Source organism: Oncorhynchus masou, chromosome 30 (genome assembly GCF_036934945.1).
Source record: "Oncorhynchus masou masou isolate Uvic2021 chromosome 30, UVic_Omas_1.1, whole genome shotgun sequence".
In the NCBI taxonomy this organism is placed as follows: Eukaryota; Metazoa; Chordata; class Actinopteri; order Salmoniformes; family Salmonidae; genus Oncorhynchus; species Oncorhynchus masou.
The window spans coordinates 39,314,348-39,333,398 of NC_088241.1; the positions used below are offsets into that span (position 1 = coordinate 39,314,348).

Below are 19,051 nucleotides of genomic sequence, written 5' to 3' on the forward strand. Positions count from 1 at the left end.
ACCACACCCCTAAGATGCAATTCGTGTTTCAGAAATTGTATTTCTTAATGAGAAAAAGCCAGGTGAGTTCAGACCCCCTTTAAACATCTATTCTCTCCTCTCTCTGTGTGCATCCCAATAATCTCTTCTTTCTTCAAAAGAAATGACTGGTATATGGAAACACCCATCTCGCTAATGCATACACCAATTCAACTCTTTTAAACTTGTAGGGAGTAGTTCACGAGTACACACTCCTTCCACCTGAAGTGTGCACTCGTAAACTACTCTCTACAAGTTTAAAAGAGTTGAATTGGTGACCTTTAAGGCCACACTAATGCTGTTTGGAGAGAACACGTCTGTCGTGTGTTTTTGGTTGTGAGGTAGCTACTAACAAAATCCAGGCCTCCTGTCATTTAACAAGAGAGGGGTGTCTGTGTGTGTGTGTGTGTGTGTGTGTGTGTGTGTGTGTGTGTGTGTGTGTGTGTGTGTGTGTGTGTGTGTGTGTGTGTGTGTGTGTGTGTGTGTGTGTGTGTGTGTGTGTGTACGTGCAGCCGTGCAGGTTTTTCATTGAGCTTTCAACTGAGCACCGTCTGTACAGCGCTTGATATCAATCAAATACAGTAATTTGATGTGACCCTTCATATTCTAAGTCGTTGATTTATTTTCTCCTGTTCTCTAGACAGGGGTTTGATGATGTCAACATGAACATGTGTTGTTTGGGGACAGTGGTGCAGGTAATGCCCTTTAACTAGACAAGCCATTTAATTAGAGTAGGTTCAGATGTAGACCAGACCCTGTACACACACACACACACACACACACACACACACACACACACACACAGAGAGAGAGAGAGAGCTTAGATCCCTTCCAATATCATTACAACAGTAACATCAGCAGAAGGCAATTACATCTTCCTCCCCTCAATGATGACCTGATGGAAGTTAAGTGATCGGTTTAAAGCCACATTGGAGGAGGGGGTTCTTGAAAAAGTGAAAAAGCAACGATCCGATTATTTTTAATACATCAAAACATACTACAACTCAGTACCACTGGCTGGTGCTGGTGAAATCCATACCTAGTATCATTTCATCCTATCTGAACATGTGTATGTACAATCTGACATGACTGGATAAATGTAAGCAATATGGAAAAAAAATCCAACCATCCAAAAGGCAAGGTAAAGCAGTTAAAGGGATACCTCAGGATTTTGGCATTTTATCTACTTCCCCAAAGTCAGATGAACTTGAGGATACAATTGTTTGAATGGGGTCGTTAACTAACACTTGTGCAATTACTAACTAGGGTCTAGGGAGACAGCCTCAGAGCCAAACGAAACATACTTTAAGTATTTCAGAGCACCTACAAGAAGTATTATGCACACATAATGGTCTAGTTACTTTAGACAGGAACTAAAGTAAGGACGTTGGTCGGGGAGGATGGGTGGTTGTAATTTACGACCGTCGAGCAATCCAAAGGGTGCGTGTCCGAGTTACATCTGGAACAACTGTAGCATTTTAGCCTCCCGTTCCCTCGAACCCTTAACCCAATTCACCTAACCTGCGATGTAAATTGGTAGGGATATTTAAGACAAAACCGAAAGTTGGTTTAAGCAGTAGCGCGTTTGTCATTGCATCAATTTTGACAGGGGAAACACAGCCTATTCAGCCTATCCAAGCTCATTCTTTTTTTACGTTAGCAACAAAGTTAGGCTACATCTGTCCGTGCCCTCATGAAACGAGAGATGAGTACCTTGAACCTCATATTTAGAAGTTATTGTCATGTAACAATTGCTTGTTTTCCATGTCATATGTTCAAAACCCAAGCCCTCCGTAGACTACCCTTACCCTAGGCCTGCTATAACGAAGGCTGGTTCAACAGCAATTCTTTTTATTAGAATTTGAATCGAATTATAAACTATAAACTGTAGATGTGCAATGTCAAACCTTGGCTAGAGTGGTGTAAATCTCAGGTGGGGGTGGGGGGGAATCGAGCACACAGCCATGCAATCTCCATAGACAAACATTGGCAGTAGAATGGTTGAAGAGCTCAGTGACTTTTAAAGTGGCAATGCCATAGGATAACACCAACAAGTCCGCTCGTCAAATGTCTGCCCTGCTAGAGCTGCGCCGATCAACTGTAAGTGCTGTTATTATGAAGTGGAAACATCTAGGATCAACAACGGCTGAGCCGCGAAGTGATAGGACACACAAGCTCATAGAACGGGACCGCCGAGTGCTGAAGCGCATAACAATCGCCTGTCCTCGGTTGCAACACTCACTACAGAGTCCTAAACTGCCTCTGGAAGCAATTTCAGCACAATAACTGTTCGTCGGGAGCCTCATGAAATTGGTTTCCATGGCCAAGCAGCCACACACAAGCCTAAGATCACCATGTGCAATGTCAAACCTTGGCTGGAGTGGTGTAAATCTCGGCGCGTTTGGAATCTGGAGCAATAGAAACTTGTTCTCTGGAGTGATGAATTGCACTTCACAATCTGGCAGTCCTACAGACGAATCTGGGTTTGGCGGAACCCAGGAGAATGCTACCTAGAAGGAATAATTGTCTGGGGCTGTTTTTCATGGTTCTGGCTAGGCCCCTTAGTTCCATTGAAAGGAAAACCTTAACGCTACAGCATACAATGGCAATCTAGACGATTATGTGCTTCCAACTTTGAGGCAACAGTTTGAGGAAAGCCCGTTCCTGTTTCAGCATGACAATGCCCCCTTGCACAAAGCCAGGTTCATACAGAAAGGATTTGTTGAGACCGGTGTGGAAGAACTTGACTGGTCTGTACAGAGGCCTGACCTCAATCCCATCGAACACCTTTGGGATGAATTGGAAGACTGACTGCGAGCCAGAACTAATCACCTGTCACGACTTCAAAGGATTGGAAGACTGATGGAGCATTTCAATTCCCATCTCATGTTCCTTATTTAACCCTCTGGCATACATTTCTGTTCTGTCCGTGATTGTTGGTGTCTTTAGTGGTTGTTGATTGTGCTAGTGTGTATGTATGTTCCTATTTGGAATTTTGCTTGACTTTTTGAGTAAACTCAGTTGTGTTGCTCATAACCTGTGTCCTACGACTGACTCTGCTACATCTCTTCACCCAATCGTTGACCTCACTAATGCTCTTGTGGCTGAATGGAAGCAAGTCCTCGCAGCAATGTTCCAACAGCTAGTGGAAAGCCTTCCCAGAATAGTGGAGGCTGTTCCAGTAGCAAAGTGGGGACCAACTCCATATTAATGCCCATGATTTTGAAATGAGATGTCCGATGAGCAGGTCATGTAGTGTATTTTCTTTTTGAAGCAATGCAATTAGAATAATGTAAACCGCAAACATGTTCAACATATTTTGCAAATATGGGGCAGGCTATTTAACGAACTAGGCTATAGCGGACAACATTCAAATTGGATTTGATGACAATACATGAAAAACTTTAAATAAACTATTTGAAGCGACCACATTACAAATTGTTTAATCATCAAACCCAGCACTTTCTCGCCACCGCCAGGAACTGCGCCCATAATTGGTTGTGAAAATAGAAACAATATTTCTGACACACCCCGGAACCTAAAGCGCTACCACCAGCCCTTAGATTTACCATTGCGTTAGGTTTATTGAAATAGAGCGCTAGGAGTGATTGGGAATCCAGCCATACTGAAGGAGTGTCCTAGGAATTAGGGGAATAAGGACTAGGGATATGGGCTAGTGGTAGATTAGGAATGCAGCCAATCACTTACCTTCCTGAGGGTGATGACACCCTCCTGTGTGCTCCTATTGGTTGAAATGTCGAACATGGCTGGGCCGTCACTGCTAGTGATTCGGTAGTTCATCTCAGCGTTCCTGCCAATGTCAGCGTCTGTAGCTCGCAGCACGGCCACCGTTGAGCCGGGCTCTGACGACTCAGGAGCTTTGAACTCATACAGACCTGGAGGAAAGACACGGACACACACACATTAGTTGTTGTTATTCTGTAACACCTGGATCAACCCATTAATTCAAACATTTGAATCCATCTTAAAAGCCTACATTAATCAAGCATGTATCATTTGTTCAACGTGAATATATTGGCACATACATTGTTATTTTTAACGGGTGATTTCCTGGGTGGTGCCAGATAAATGAATGCTTCCCTGTCTGCTAGCTAAAGCACCTCACTGTATCTCATATGCTTAAATAAATAGCTGGCTTGGTCTGCAAAGGGATGGAAGTGATATACACACAGGCTGCAGAGACAAACACTACTGACACCCTCATAAAACACCCTGACAGCATTCTGGCAACGCCTGAGTCGGCAGGTCTCTGTCTCACGCACACACATACGCAGGTAGGCGTGTACACGAGCATACGCACACACACAGGCATAGAAACACACACACACACCACTATGGAGAGGTTTCCCGGGCTAACAGGTATTTAGCATTGGGTCGAGAGGAGGAAGCATCAGTCTTGCAGACAACAATGATATCGCTGCCTGACACTCTGCCTCCTCCGGGTGTCCCATTACAATATCCACTTGCTCTCACTCTCTCTTTCTCCCTGGCCCCTCCCTTCATCCCTCCTTCCATCCCTCCATTTATTCCTCCCGTCTCACCTTCATTTCCTTTCTATCCATCTCTACCCCCTACCTCTCTCTCTCCCTCCTTCCCCTCCTCCGCTCCTCTGTCCCTCCCTCCCTGTCCTGTCCATTGAGGTGAGGTGCAGTGACAGTGTTTGTCTCCCTGTTGGGGAGGGTGATAAATGGAGGTAGGGTTTCTACGGTTGTGTGCATTTTGTCATGTGAAGAGCTGTTTGGCTTGTGTGCGTAACACACACACAGACACAGTGCTGTTATTGAGGGGAAACAGAATGACACCAGTAATCTGTCAATCTGATATATTTGCAATTCGCCAGATGCACCAGAGAGGGAAAGAGCAAAGGAGAGAGAGGAGAGAGGGGGACAAGACACAGCATGTGAGAGGACATAGAGGGGGTGAAGGAGAGAAAGATGGTTGGCAAAAGAAACACTGAAAAGAAAAATTAGCGGAGCCACACACAGTGACATTGAGCGCATTGGAAAGAGAAAGACTGAGCGAGAGGATCTGGAATAACAGCAAGGGAGAGAAAAAAAAGTGATAGTTAGAAGGAGATAAAAAGAGAGCGAGAAAGAGATAAAAACCCACAGAGTACTCTTTTCATTTAATAGGGATTACCAGGCTGATCTGATGCACTGTGCAGGACCCTTCCCTCTGTCATATGGCTTTACATTTAATTATACCCAGCCTTCCAGAGAGCGCTGCAGTTGTACATGCACACACACACCGCAGCTGCAGCATCGCAGTACCAATCCACATTAATTTTGAAATTGACACCAGATGGAGGCTGCCTGTTTGGCACGAGCCTTCTGTATGGTGAACTAGGTTTGATTTTCAGGGTGCTCTATGTGTGTGTGTGTGCGCGTGTGCGTGTGCGTGTGCGTGTGTGTGTGTGTGTGTGCGCACATCTGTCTGTATATGTGTGCACTATACTCACTCTTGGGGAAGCGTGGTGGGTTGTCATTGACATCAGACAGGGTGATGCTGACCGTGGTGGTCCCTGATAGCCCACCCATCTGGCCAGCCATGTCTTTAGCCTGGATCACAACGACATAGTTCTCCTTCGTCTCCCTGTCCATGTTTGGCAGGGCTGTCTTGATCACACCTGTAAGAAAAAGAGAGATTAGATACTTTTGATACATACATTTCTTCATATATCAGTGTTCCGTAGGAATATATTTAAAATAATAATAAGCAAATAGCACTCATGCCATGTATTGCACTAACACTTACAGTACACTGGTATTTTCTTTATAGCACTGACTTTGCTGATAGCTGTTTTATTGAGGAACATTTTTACTTACCATGACTGTGATATATGATTGCCTTTACCGAGCTATCTTAAGATGAATAACTAACTGTAAGTCGCTCTGGATACACGTGTAGAATGTATGCATCAGTGGTGTAGTGTAGGGTAAACACACGTATATGCAGTTTAACACCTTTGTTATTTTGTGCAGGCGCTTTACCCACCTTTTGCGAGAAAATGCACTGAAAGTATAGGGAGCTTTACTCACCTCGGACGGCGGTCAGCCCTCACACACTTTTTTTTTTATCACTGCATCACTGTTCTGTATCTATGCATGCAAAGTAATATCACAGTGTATGATGCACAAAATAGAACTTTTGCACATTTCTTTAGAGCTCAGACACAAAGACATTGAGGTGAAAATAGATGCTCTGTCTCTCTCTGGTACAGTTGTGTTCCATATACACATATAAAATATATATCTCTGGTTTATCAGTCAGGACAGAGGTTCAGGGAAGCTCAAATTGACTACAGTTGAAGTCGGAAGTTTACATATACCTTAGCCAAATACATTTAAACTTAGTTTCACAATTCCTGACATTTAATCCTAAAAAGTCCCTGTCTTAGGTCAGTTAGGATTGGCACTTTTTTGGGGGGGATGTGAAATGTCAGAATAATAGTAAAGATAATTATTTATTTCAGCTTTTATTTCTTTCATCACATTCCCAGTGGGTCAGAAGTGGGTCACATACACTCAATTAGTATTTGGTAGCATTGCCTTTAAATTGTTTAACTTGGGTCAATCGTTTCAAGTAGCCTTCCACAAGCTTCCCATATTAAGTTGGATGAATTTTGGCCCATTCCTCCTGACAGAGCTGGTGTAACTGAGTCAGGTTTGTAGGCCTCCTTGCTTGCACACGCTTTTTCAGTTCTGCCCACACATTTTCTATAGGATTGAGGTCAGGGCTTTGTGATGAGCACTCCAATACCTTAACTTTGTTGTCCTTAAGCCATCTTGACACAACTTTGGAAGTATGCTTGGGGTCATTGTCCATTTGCGACCCAACTTCAACTTCCTGACTGATGACTTGAGTTGGTTCAATATATCCACATAATTGTCCTGCCACTCCCGTGCTTCATGGTTGGGATGGTGTTCTTCGGCTTACAAGCGTCCCCCTTTTTCCTCCAAACGTAAAGATGGTCATTATGGCCAAACAGTTCTATTTTGTTTCATCAGACCAGAAGACATTTCTCCAAAACGTACGATCTTTGTCCCCATATGCAGTTGCAAACCGTAGTCTGGCTTTCTTTATGGTGGTTTTGGAGCAGTGGTCTTCTTCCGTGCTGAGCGGCCATTCAGGTTATGTCTATATAGGACTCGTTTTACTGTGGATGTAGATACTTTTGTACCTGTTTCATCCAGCATTTTCACAAGGTCCTTTGCTGTTGTTATTGGATCGATTGCACTTTTCACACCGGAATACGTTTATATATATATATAGGAGACAGAACGTGTCTCCTTCTTGAGCGGTATGACGTCTGCGTGGTCCCATGGTGTTTATACTTGCGTACTATTGTTTGCACAGATGAACGTGGTACCATCGGGCATTTGGAAATTGCTCCGAAGGATGAACCAGACTTCTACCATTTTCTTGTGAGGTCTTGGCTGATTTCTTTTGATTTTCCCATGATGTCAAGCAAACAGGCACTGAGTTTGAAGGTAGGCTTTGAAATACATCCACAGGTACACAGGTATGTCAATTAGCAGAAGCTTCTCAAGCCATGACATCAATTTTCTGGAATTTTCCAAGCTGTTTAAAAGCACAGCAAACTTAGTTTATGTAAACTTTTGACCCACTGGAATTGTCTGTAAACAATTGTTGGAAAAATGAATTGTGTCATGCACAAAGTAGATCTCCTAACCGACGTGCCAAAACTACATTTTGTTAACCAGAAATTTGTGGAGTGGTTGAAAAACGAGTTTTAATGACTCCAACCTAAGTGTATGTAAACTTCCAACTTCAACTGTACATATTAAAAGCAGCGCTCTGCCTTCTTCTCCTCTTGTCTGTCAGATATTGAGCTGCCGTGGCTTTTGTCATCCATTTGAAGCATCAAAACTACAGAGGCTGTTACAGTAAAATACAGAAATAGAAGTAAAAAAACACTAAATCAATTGCATCGACAGAGTTCACGGGATCCAATCTCTTTTTTCCAAAGAGGAAATTTGTTGAATATCAAACAATAGGCGATGTAAGGGCTGATGCAGCACATCACTCAAACCGAGATCTAAGCAGCATCGGTGAAATGCACAGTGAATGCAGGGCTCTACAACTCTCATCCTGCTCTTTTATCACATAGGATGTGGCAGCAGGAGAGGAGTAAGGCACAAAGGTTTGTGTGTGTGTGTGTGTGTGAAGCGCTGAGAGATGACGCAGCAGCGTACGTTTTTCCTAACAAAGCACAATCTTACTCGCTGAAGGACAGCCAGCCGACTCGCTCCTGAAAAACATGCTAGTCCGTTCAAGTAGTGCTGAGGGGGGAAAATACACACGTGTATTCCATATAGAGTTACAATATATTGTGTGCATGTGTACACCAATACACAGTCTCTGAATGCATCTCGCTTCCCTATCTATTTTTATCTTTCTTCTCTCTCTCTCATTCTCTCTCGCTCTACTTGTTATTTCTCTGACTCTCTGTCTTCTCTCTCTTTCTCTCACTCCACGCAAACAAACAGGGGAAGACATATAGGGAGAGAGAGAGAGAATCATGCTGTTGTCCAAGCCTGCCTTTGTGTAGGGGGGATGTCAGCTTACATGGCACATCTGGGATAAACCATATTAATGTGAAGCCCTGCACTAATCTGCAAATAGATTTTTTTGTTGCAATTTCCCTTTTGTTTAAGCAAACAAAACACCAGGGTAGGTTCTGAGGTTCTGCCCTTCTTTTCTGTCATGTCGCTTCAGTCTGACATGGGAGTTAATGGTCATGTTGCACGCACACGCACACACACAAACACACACACACACACACACACACACACACACACACCACACACACACAGTCTCCGTGGTAATGACGGGTAGTGCACTTTTCGCAACCTGGTTCACTCTCAGTAGGACTTTCGGTTGCATTCGGGTGCAAGATGAAACATCAGTAAGACAGGGAAGTGGCACCTTGTGTGTGCTGTTCCCTGTTGACTCTCTGGGAACATTTGCCCCCTCAAGCCACCGATAGACTATAGAAGGTAATTATTATAGAACTCTGTATTTGCATTGTAATTGACCCTACCTCTCCTTTCTGTCTACAGAAGAAGAAGAAGAAAGATTGGGTGCCTGTTTACACTGACCTGTGTTGGGATCTACAGAGAAGTATGGCTGTCCCTGTAGGATGCTGTAGACCACCCTGGCACTGTTACCATACGTAGCGTCGTCAGCGTCTGTAGCGGTCACCTGCATCACCACTGTGCCTGGGGAAGGAAGGAGGGAGGAGAAGAAGAAAGAGAGTGACTTGGTGAGCAAAGTTATACACATGAAATGGAGTCAAGAGGTGTTGGGGAACGCTCTCAATAGCACAAGACAACTTTCTGAATAAGGCCAATAAAGTGAACTGGACTGAACTGAAGTATATGTATGTCTGTGTCACAAATTTCAGCTCTATTTTATTTCTAGAAATCAAATTAGTTAGCCTATACTTGTTACTTTGTAGGCCGCATGTGCTGCATCAGAATCACATGTCCTCTCCCTGCTTTATCATGGTTTGAACGATGTGTGTAATTCCAGTCCGTATAATACAGTATAATACAGTAATACAGTTCACACTCAAAAGTATTTGATAACTGGAGCTAGTTTCATTTATTTACCCAAGAAAGTATATATATTAGCAAGCTACATCTATGGACTTTTATGTTTTTATGTTGTGCGTAATGTGCAGTAGCCTATATCATATAGCCTATGTATTGGATAACGCCAGAATCATTCGTTTTTGGGGGGGGCTCGGGCTCATGTATGGTTCATCAGACTCAGGTAGCATCAGGCTTGAATTTAAAAAAAAATCTAATCCATACATAGGTTGATTTATATGCTTTATGATGCTTTTGAATGACACTTCCGGTTTTGACAGGAGAAAAGTGATATATTCTCGGGATTGAACATATGTCAAATACGGTGAAAATATTCAACCCTATTCCACATGTGAGTTAAGGTTTTCGTACAAGAAGCTGAGAGTCGGGAAGCAAGTTCAGGGAGTGTTTTAAGAAATACATGTAACATAATACAAAACACAAACAACACACAGACAGGAAACAGAAACAGAAACAATAGCGCCTGGGGAAGGAACCAAAGGGAGTGACATAAATAGGGCAGGTAATCAAGGAGGTGATGCAGTCCAGGTGAGTGTCAAATTGGGCAAATGTGTGTAACGCTGGTGACAGGTGTGCGTCACAAACGAGCAGCCTGGTGACCTAGAGGCTGGAGAGGGGGCACACGTGATAATTCCAGATGTGAGGTGAAAATATGTTATTCTCCTCACATGTGAAAAGGTGGTGTTAACATGTTAACTCTATATTCAATACACGTGAACTATACACAACTGACCACACACGTGTCTTTTTTGTTTTCACGTGAATATTTCAGCTCAACATGTGAAAACAGTTATTTGACATGTGAAAATGCGATTTTCAAATATTAGTATCTGATTTTCACATGTGAAACTGCAAATGTCTTGTTTTTGTAAGGGAAGTCATGAAATGGAATCGGGATTTTAAGGTAACTGGTATGCTGTTCAGCTAAAATAGTGTAAAAATCTTTAATCAATGACAATATGATTACATTTGGCATGATCACTTAGGCAACGGCTATGATCCATTTTCCTTATAAAAGAGGCAGAGAACGATATTCCAAGGGAACAAAGGAGATAAGTTTGTGTCAAATGGTACGTTCCAACGATGCCTAGCGGGGCCCAGTGTTGCCTCATTAAATGCATAAGAAGAATGAATTTAGTTAATGGAAATTAACATAAATATAGAATTGCGCTACAGATTGGAATTGGGAATTGTAACCAACTGAAACTTGTTCTAATTCAGTGGCAACGTGAGATCTGCAAGGATGAATATAGTGGGTACATTACATTACTGCCAAACTGCCAAACATCTGAAGTTTCTTTTCTCTTTAACCTCTTACTTTATAAATAAACTAATGTTCAAGCTTAGTGATATGATGATATCTCCTCTCTGAAGAAGGAATTGTCAGAATTTCACAAGACAAATAATGTACAGTGGATTGCACTATAAAGGCAGGTTCACAACAGGTCCACTTTCAGGCTGTGGCATCACACCTCACTTGTTACAACAGGCAACTGCTTTTCCTACTTAGATGTGGTGAATGGAGTGACGGGGTTTGTCACCTGCCTGTGTTGTGTCACCACTGTCACTCACACTTACAGCACCAGGAGAGAACAAAGTTCTTTAACTCTGTAAAGTTAAAAGTTCTAAGTCCTCATTTCCATCAGTTGCGTTTTTTGGACGTGAGCGATGATGAAAGCTCATGTACTGACGAGAGTGTGGCTTTACGCAGGTGTTAGAGAGTGTGTTTGTGTTCAGAGTATACGTCATATATCTTCAGCCATCTACCCACTGAACTGGATAGATTATGCAGATTCCAACTATTGGCATACACATGACCGTAATATAGACCGTTTCATCCCGTGTTTAATGTGTTGTAATTGAACACTGAACAGTGTATTCAAAAGATTAGCTTAAGTATCTGATATAATCAGCATCGTTGGACCGCTTTACCTTGTTTGTTTCGCTGTAATGAACCAGTGCATGGCCTGTAATCATTCTCATTTAATGACTCAATATCTACGTCTCAAATGGCACCATATTCCCTATGTGGTGCACTACTTTTGACCGAGGCCCAGAGCCATATGGGACCTGGTTAAAGGGGTGCAGTATGTACGTAGGGAATAAAATGCCATTTGGGACACATTCAATCTCTCCTCTCATTATTATGATTGATAAAGCCCTCATTGATCCAATAAGATAGGCATTTGCTTGTAACAACTCTATCGTGTCTCACACATCATAAGCCTTCTAATGCTGCTATTCATTGCAGATACAAGACTGGAATGTATTATTACCACTGACTGCATGGAATCCCCCTCTTTCATAACGATTTCCAGGCTATCGGTTTAACTGCGCTGTTTAAAAACGTTCGGTCAAGCTGTGAGTTACAGTTACACCCAAGGCACAAGTAGTTGATTTGGATTTAGGGATGCACTCTGTAGCCTATGTATCCAGTGGTGACATCTCTGGTACATGTGTGAAGTAGGGGCTAATACAGATGTAGGATCTTAATTTGAAGCAAGAAATGCAAACTTGTGGTGTATTTCAGCTTAAAAAGGCTTTTCAAGTTAGTTATTTCCCATTTGATATTTCAGACATATTTTCTCGAAAGAAAAGTGCATCAACCCGTACAAAAATGTTCATTAATTATAATCCGTATAGTAATTCACATTTCCTGTTGCCACAAGATTATTTTCCTGCTATAGCACCCCCCCCCCCCTTTAAATGATTTAGATGCACTATTGTAAAGTGGCTGTTCCACTGGATGTCAGAAGGTGAATTCACCAATTTGTAAGTCGCTCTGGATAAGAGCGTCTGCTAAATGACTTAAATGTAATGTAAATGTATAGCAAACAGGCAAACAGGACATCTCAGGTACATTTGTGATGTAGAAGCTCATACGTACCCAATGGGGAGATCTTTACACGTGTGAAGTAGGGGTTAGGGTATAGGTGTTCATACATACCCAATGGGGACATCTCAGGTACGTGTGTGAAGTAGGGATCCTTGGTAAACTTGGGTTCATTGTCGTTGATGTCATGGATCTTGATAACAAACTCTGACTCTCCCTCTAGAGAGGTGTTAGTGATTCTGTTGACGGCTTTGGCCCGGAGTGTGTAGTAGGCCTTCTCCTCCCGGTCTAGCCTCTTAGTGGCGTGGATATCTCCTGAGTTCTCGTCAATGATGAACAGAGTACCGGCTCCGTCGCCAGTCAGGACGTACCGTATGCTACCGTCACCCCGGTCCCCGTCTGAGTGGAGCTGTGGAGCGATGAGAAGTCAGTTCTCAGTAGCACTAGATCACAATAAAAAATATTTTTGTAATTAAATGGTTGCTAAAATTCTATTACCTCGCCAAATGTCAGTTTATGTGACAAAATAAGCAATTACTGTAAAGAAACATTGTACAATCTAAACCTCTGTGAAATATATTTTTAATAACCCCAAATATCGTATTTTCAGCTGTTTGAAGCTGGTGTACAAAACTGAAGGGAGAAAGAAGCAAAAGTGATGTGTGTTCATACAACCCGCCATTTACTAACTCAGAGAAGATCAGATGTCTTTATTAACATGTTGTAGAAACATGACATGACCGTTCCACTTCTGACTGGGTCTTCTCTCCTCTCCTCCTCTCCTCTTCACCCCTCCTCTCCTCCCTCTCTCCTCTTCAATCCTCTCTTCTCCACTACTCTCCTCTTCAAACCTCTCCTATACTCACCTTCTCCTCCTTTCCTCTATACTCCTCTCCTTTTCCATCCTCTCCTCTCCTCACCTTCTCCTCTTCTCTACACTCCTCTCCTCTTCAAACCTCTCCTATCCTCACCTTCTCCTCCTTTCCTCTATACTCCTCTCCTTTTCCATCCTCTCCTCTCCTCACCTTCTCCTCTTCTCTACACTCCTCTCCTCTTCAATCCTCTCCTCTCCACACCGTCTCCTCTCCACACCGTCTCCTCTCTACTATTTGCTGTCTCTCCTGATGCGGCCTGTTTCTTTCTGCATGAACAACAGCTTAGCTTGCGCTGACATTTTAATTCAGCCACCAAATCCCCTCAACATATTTATCTCCGGGAACTCATCAAAAGCTTGTCTGCGTCCTGAATGGCACCCTATTACTTAGGAAATGCAATATATAGGGAATAGGGTGCCATTTGGGCCACAACCCTTGTCTTTCCTATTTTTCCTCATGCGGTCTTCCCTCCTTTTTATTTATTTTAACCACCAAGGACATGGTGATAATTGCAGATGAAAGTAAAGGGCAGAGGCAGACCCATTTGCATGCACACAAGAACACAGTGCACATACAGTATATGCAAATAAACATACACATGACCAAATACATCTTTCCACCAATACAGGCATACGGTATCTGTCTGTGTGTGTGATGCGTACAGTATGTGCATCAGCTGAGGAGCTATCGGAGTGGTGGGTGTGACCTCTGAGTGTGTGTGTGACCATATGTGGTGTGTGACCATATGTGGTGTGTGACTTGCTAGCTTCTGGTTCTGGACAGAAGGAGTATATTAGATTGTGGAGTCAGTGGAGCACTGCAACAGAATGGCACCCTATTCCCTAAATACAGTACAGTAGGAAAAATGGAGCCATTTGGGATAAAGACAGTATGCAAACTCTCTCTCGTTATGACATATGAATGGGTTTTTATTCCAGGTGCTGGAAGGCTTAATATTACTAATTCATTGTGTTCTGTGTGAAAACAAAGCTGTGGAAGCAAAATGGCTGCCTTTTAAGATTAGTATCTTTAAGATTGTTGCATTTGCTTGTTGTAAACACTGAAAGATACACTAAGTGAAAGCTATGATAACCGAGCTGGGAGAAGCTAGCTACTGACTGTTTATGTGTGTGGTTCTGTTGTGCCGAACCATCTGAAAAGTCAGAGAGTCAGTTGAGTGAAAATAAAGTTATTCAACATCATTATCTTCCAAACTGCTTTAGCGCGCAATGCCTCATTACAGCCCTGCATGCGTCTTTCTCTGTCTGCCACTGTTTGTGACCCCTCCCGTCTCCCTCCTCTTTCAGTCACCCACTCCACCAACCCTCGCTATGATGGAAGTTAATTTACGTCCCAATCTGGGTGCCTCCTACTCAAATTAGGAGAAAAACCTCTCCCAGAAATCAATCCAGCAGCCAGACGTGCATTCACAATGGCCCCTGATCAATTTCTATTGAAAATGTAATTAAAGCGTCACTGGGGGAAGAGCGAAGCCACATGTGCAATGAGCATGGCCACCAGGCGCCCTCCAGAAGTAGATGCAGGGCCCTTGCTCCTCCGTCCTCCGTGATATCACTTCATAATGAAATAGAGCAAAGGAGGGGCACTATGTTCAAAAGTAGTGCACTAGGGAATAGGGTGCCATTTGGGATGCAGACGAAGACAATGCTTCAGTGTTACGGCCACTAGCTCCATAGGAGACATTTGGTATTGTGTGGAGTGCATTTCTGTTCTGTAGGGCATCCCATAGTCTAAAAAAATAAAAATAGGTTACGAAACAATAGTTTGGAAAGGCAACATCAACCAAATTTGCAAGATAAACTGTTGAACATTTGTGTGTGTGTGTGTGTGTGTGTGTGTGTGTGGGTGTGGGGGGGGGGGTCTAGGTGAGAGATGGGCAGAGGTCTGTTTGGGAGGGGTTGTGTCACGTTCTGACCTTTATTTCCGTTGTTTTGTCATTATTTAGTATGGTCAGGACGTGAGTTGGGGTGGGCAGTCTATGTTTGTTTTTCTATGATTTTGGGATTTGTATGTTTCGGCCTAGTATGGTTCTAAATCAGAGGCAGATGTCATTAGTTGTCTCTGATTGAGAATCATACTTAGGTAGCCTGGGTTTCACTGTTTGTTTGTGGGTGATTGTCTATGTTGATTGCTTGTGTCAGCACAGTTCTCATTAGCTTCACGGTTGTTATTTCGTTTATTGTTTTTGTATAGTGTGTTTCAGTGTTCAGTGTTTTCTTTATTAAATTTCAAAATGAACACAAACCACGCCGCATTTTGGTCCTCCGATCCTTCTCGCCTCTCCTCTTCAGATGAAGAGGAGGAAGACCATGACAGGTTGGGTAAGTGAGTGACAAAAATGTAGACTTCCTACTAAAGGCCATTGTTTTGGGTAATAATCCTTCGTAGAAGTGCTATTACTATATTATTACATGTGTTATTTGTCAACAGTGGAAATATATATATACACTGCTCAGAAAAATAAAGGGGACACTTAAACAACACAATGTAACTCCAAGTCAATCACACTTCTGTGAAATCAGACTGTCCACTGAGGAAGCAACACTGATTGACAATAATTCTCACATGCTGTTGTGCAAATGGAATAGACAACAGGTGGAAATTATAGGCAATTAGCAAGACATAAAGGAGTGGTTCTGCAGGTGGTGACCACAGACCACTTCTCAGTTCCTATGCTTCCTGGCTGATGTTTTGGTCACTTTTGAATGCTGGCGGTGCTTTCACTCTAGTGGTAGCATGAGATGGAGTCTACAACCCACACAAGTGGCTCAGGTAGTGCAGCTCATCCAGGATGGCACATCAATGCGAGCTGTGGCAAGAAGGTTTGCTGTGTCTGTCAGCATAGTGTCCAGAGCTTGGAGGCGCTACCAGGAGACAGGCCAGTACATCAGGAGATGTGGAGGAGGCCGTAAGAGGGCAACAACCCAGCAGCAGGACCGCTACCTCCGCCTTTGTGCAAGGAGGAGCACTGCCAGAGCCCTGCAAAATGAACTCCAGCAGGCCACAAATGTGCATGTGTCTGCTCAAACGGTCAGAAACAGACTCCATGAGGGTGTTATGAGGGCCCGACGTCCACAGGTGGGGGTTGTGCTTACAGCCCAACACCGTGCAGGACGTTTGGCATTTGCCAGAGAACACCAAGATTGGCAAATTCGCCACTGGCGCACTGTGCTCTTCACAGATGAAAGCAGGTTCACACTGAGCACATGTGACAGACATGACAGAGTCTGGAGACGCCATGGAGAACGTTAGGCTGCCTGCAACATCCTCCAGCATGACCGGTTTGGTGGTGGTTCAGTCATGGTGTGGGATGGCATTTCTTTGGGGGGCCGCACAGAGGTAGCCTGACTGCCATTAGGTACCGAGATGAGATCCTCAGACCATTGTGAGACCATATGCTGGTGCGGTTGGCCCTGGGTTCCTGCTAATGCAAGACAATGCTAGACCTCATGTGGCTGGAGTGTGTCAGCAGTTCCTGCAAGAGGAAGGCATTGATGCTATGGACTGGCCCGCCCGTTCCCCAGACCTGAATCCAATTGAGCACATCTGGGACATCATGTCTCGCTCCATCCACCAACGCCACGTTGCACCACAGACTGTCCAGGAGTTGGCGGATGCTTTAGTCCAGGTCTGGGAGGAGATCCCTCTGGAGACCAACCGCCACCTCATCAGGAGCATGCCCAGGCATTGTAGGGAGGTCATACAGGCACGTGGAGGCCACACACACTACTGAGCCTCATTTTGACTTGTTTTAAGGACATTACATCAAAGTTGGATCAGCCTGTAGTGTGGTTTTCCACTTTAATTTTGTGTGTGACTCCAAATCCAGACCTCCATGGGTTGATAAATTTGATTTCCAATGATAATATTTGCGTGATTTTGTTGTCAGCACATTCAACTATGTAAAGAAAAAAGTATTTAATAAGAATATTTCATTCATTCAGATCTAGGATGTGTTATTTTAGTGTTCCCTTTATTTTTTGGGGCAGTGTATATATTTTTTATAACTAAGAGCAGTAAAACCGAGGCGACGGCATTCGAAATGATGCTGCCTGTGGATCTGGTTCTGTACTGTAGGTGGCATCGTGCTCTTTTTCAAGGATGGGCCCCTATCTCGAGTGGCGTGGCAGTCTAAGGCACTGCATCTCAGTGCAATTGGCATCACTGCAGTCCCAATCCAGGCTGTATCACATCCAGCCGTTATTGGGAGTCCGATAGGGTGGCGCAAATTTGGCACAGCGTCGTCCATGTTAGGCCATTTTAAATAAGAATTTTTTCTTAACTGAGTTGCCTAGTTAAATAAAGGTTAAATAAACATTGTTAAATACATCTCTTAAAGGTCATAGGATCCATGTGTACAGGGATGGTCAACCAGTCACTGGGATGACAACCCAACTTGAATGAGGGGAATTTTAGCAGGTGGAATATTGGAGGACAGTTAGTCACAGCTACAGAATCCTTAACAGTGCAAATATCACGGTACAGCTATATGGACACTAAATTATCATGGTACTTCTTAATGGCAAATTTACAAACATAGACTACATGAGCAAAAGTATATGGACACTGCTCATCAAAGATCTCATTCCAAAATCGTGGGCATTAGTATGGAGTTGGTCCCCCAATTGCTGCTATAACAATTTCAACTCTTCTGGGACGGCGTTCTACTAGATATTGGAAATTTCCATTCAGCCACAAGATCATTAGTGAGGTCGGGCACTGATGTTGGGTGGCTAGCCCTGGCTCGCAATTGGCATTCCAATTCATCCCAAAGGAGTTTGGTGGGGTTGAGGTCAGGTCTCTGTGCAGGCCAGTCAATTTCTTCCACACCAACCTAAACAAACCATTTCTGTATGGACCTCACTTTGTGCACAGGGGCATTGTAATGCTGAAACAGAAAAGGGCCTTCCCCAAGCTGTTGCCACAATGTAGGAAGCACAGAATCGTCTAGAATGTAATTGTATGCTGTAGCGTTAAGATTTCCCTTCACTGGAACTAAGGGGCCTAGCCCAAACTATGAAAAACAGACCCAAACCATTATTCCTCCTCCGCCAAACTTTACAGTTGGCACTATGCATTGGGGCAGGTAGCGTTCTCCTGGCATCCGCCAAACACAGATTTGTCTGCCGTACTGCCAGATGGTGAAGCATGATTAATCACTCCATAGCAGTGGTTCCCAAACATGTTATAGTCCCCTACCGGTTCAAACATTCAACCTCCAGCTGTGTACCTCCTCTAGCACCAGGGTCAACGCACTCTCAAATGTTGTATTTTTGCCATCATTATAACCCTCCCACACACACACTATACCATAAATTTATTAAACATACGAATGAGTGTGAGTTTTTGTCACAACCCGGCTCGTGGGAAGTGACAAAGAGCTCTTATAGGACCAAGGCACAAATAATAATGTAATAATAATCAATCATTTTCAATAATCTCTATATTTAACAATCTTACATATAAAACATTATGTGTTCATTGAAAATTGTGAATAACTCACCACAGGTTAATGAGAAGGGTGTGCTTGAAAGGATGCATATAACTCTGCATGTTGGGTTGTATTGGAAAGAGTCTCAGTCTTGAATCATTTTCCACACAGTCTGTGACTGTATTTAGTTTTCATGCTAGTGAGGGCCGAGAATCCA

The 19,051-nt window shown here is 43.4% G+C and overlaps 1 protein-coding gene across 1 annotated transcript in view; it reads right to left on the reverse strand.

Moving 5' to 3' along the window:
• The window catches only part of LOC135522619 (cadherin-6-like), a 77,171-nt gene that overhangs the window by 9,164 nt on the left and 48,956 nt on the right, over nucleotides 1-19,051 (reverse strand). Inside the window, exons 3-6 of the mRNA XM_064949055.1 lie at nucleotides 12,622-12,916; nucleotides 9,162-9,281; nucleotides 5,498-5,665; nucleotides 3,727-3,914 (exon numbers count right to left, since the gene is read on the reverse strand). Coding sequence (XP_064805127.1) covers nucleotides 3,727-3,914; nucleotides 5,498-5,665; nucleotides 9,162-9,281; nucleotides 12,622-12,916 — 771 coding nt within the window. The remainder of the gene's footprint in view (nucleotides 1-3,726; nucleotides 3,915-5,497; nucleotides 5,666-9,161; nucleotides 9,282-12,621; nucleotides 12,917-19,051) is intronic.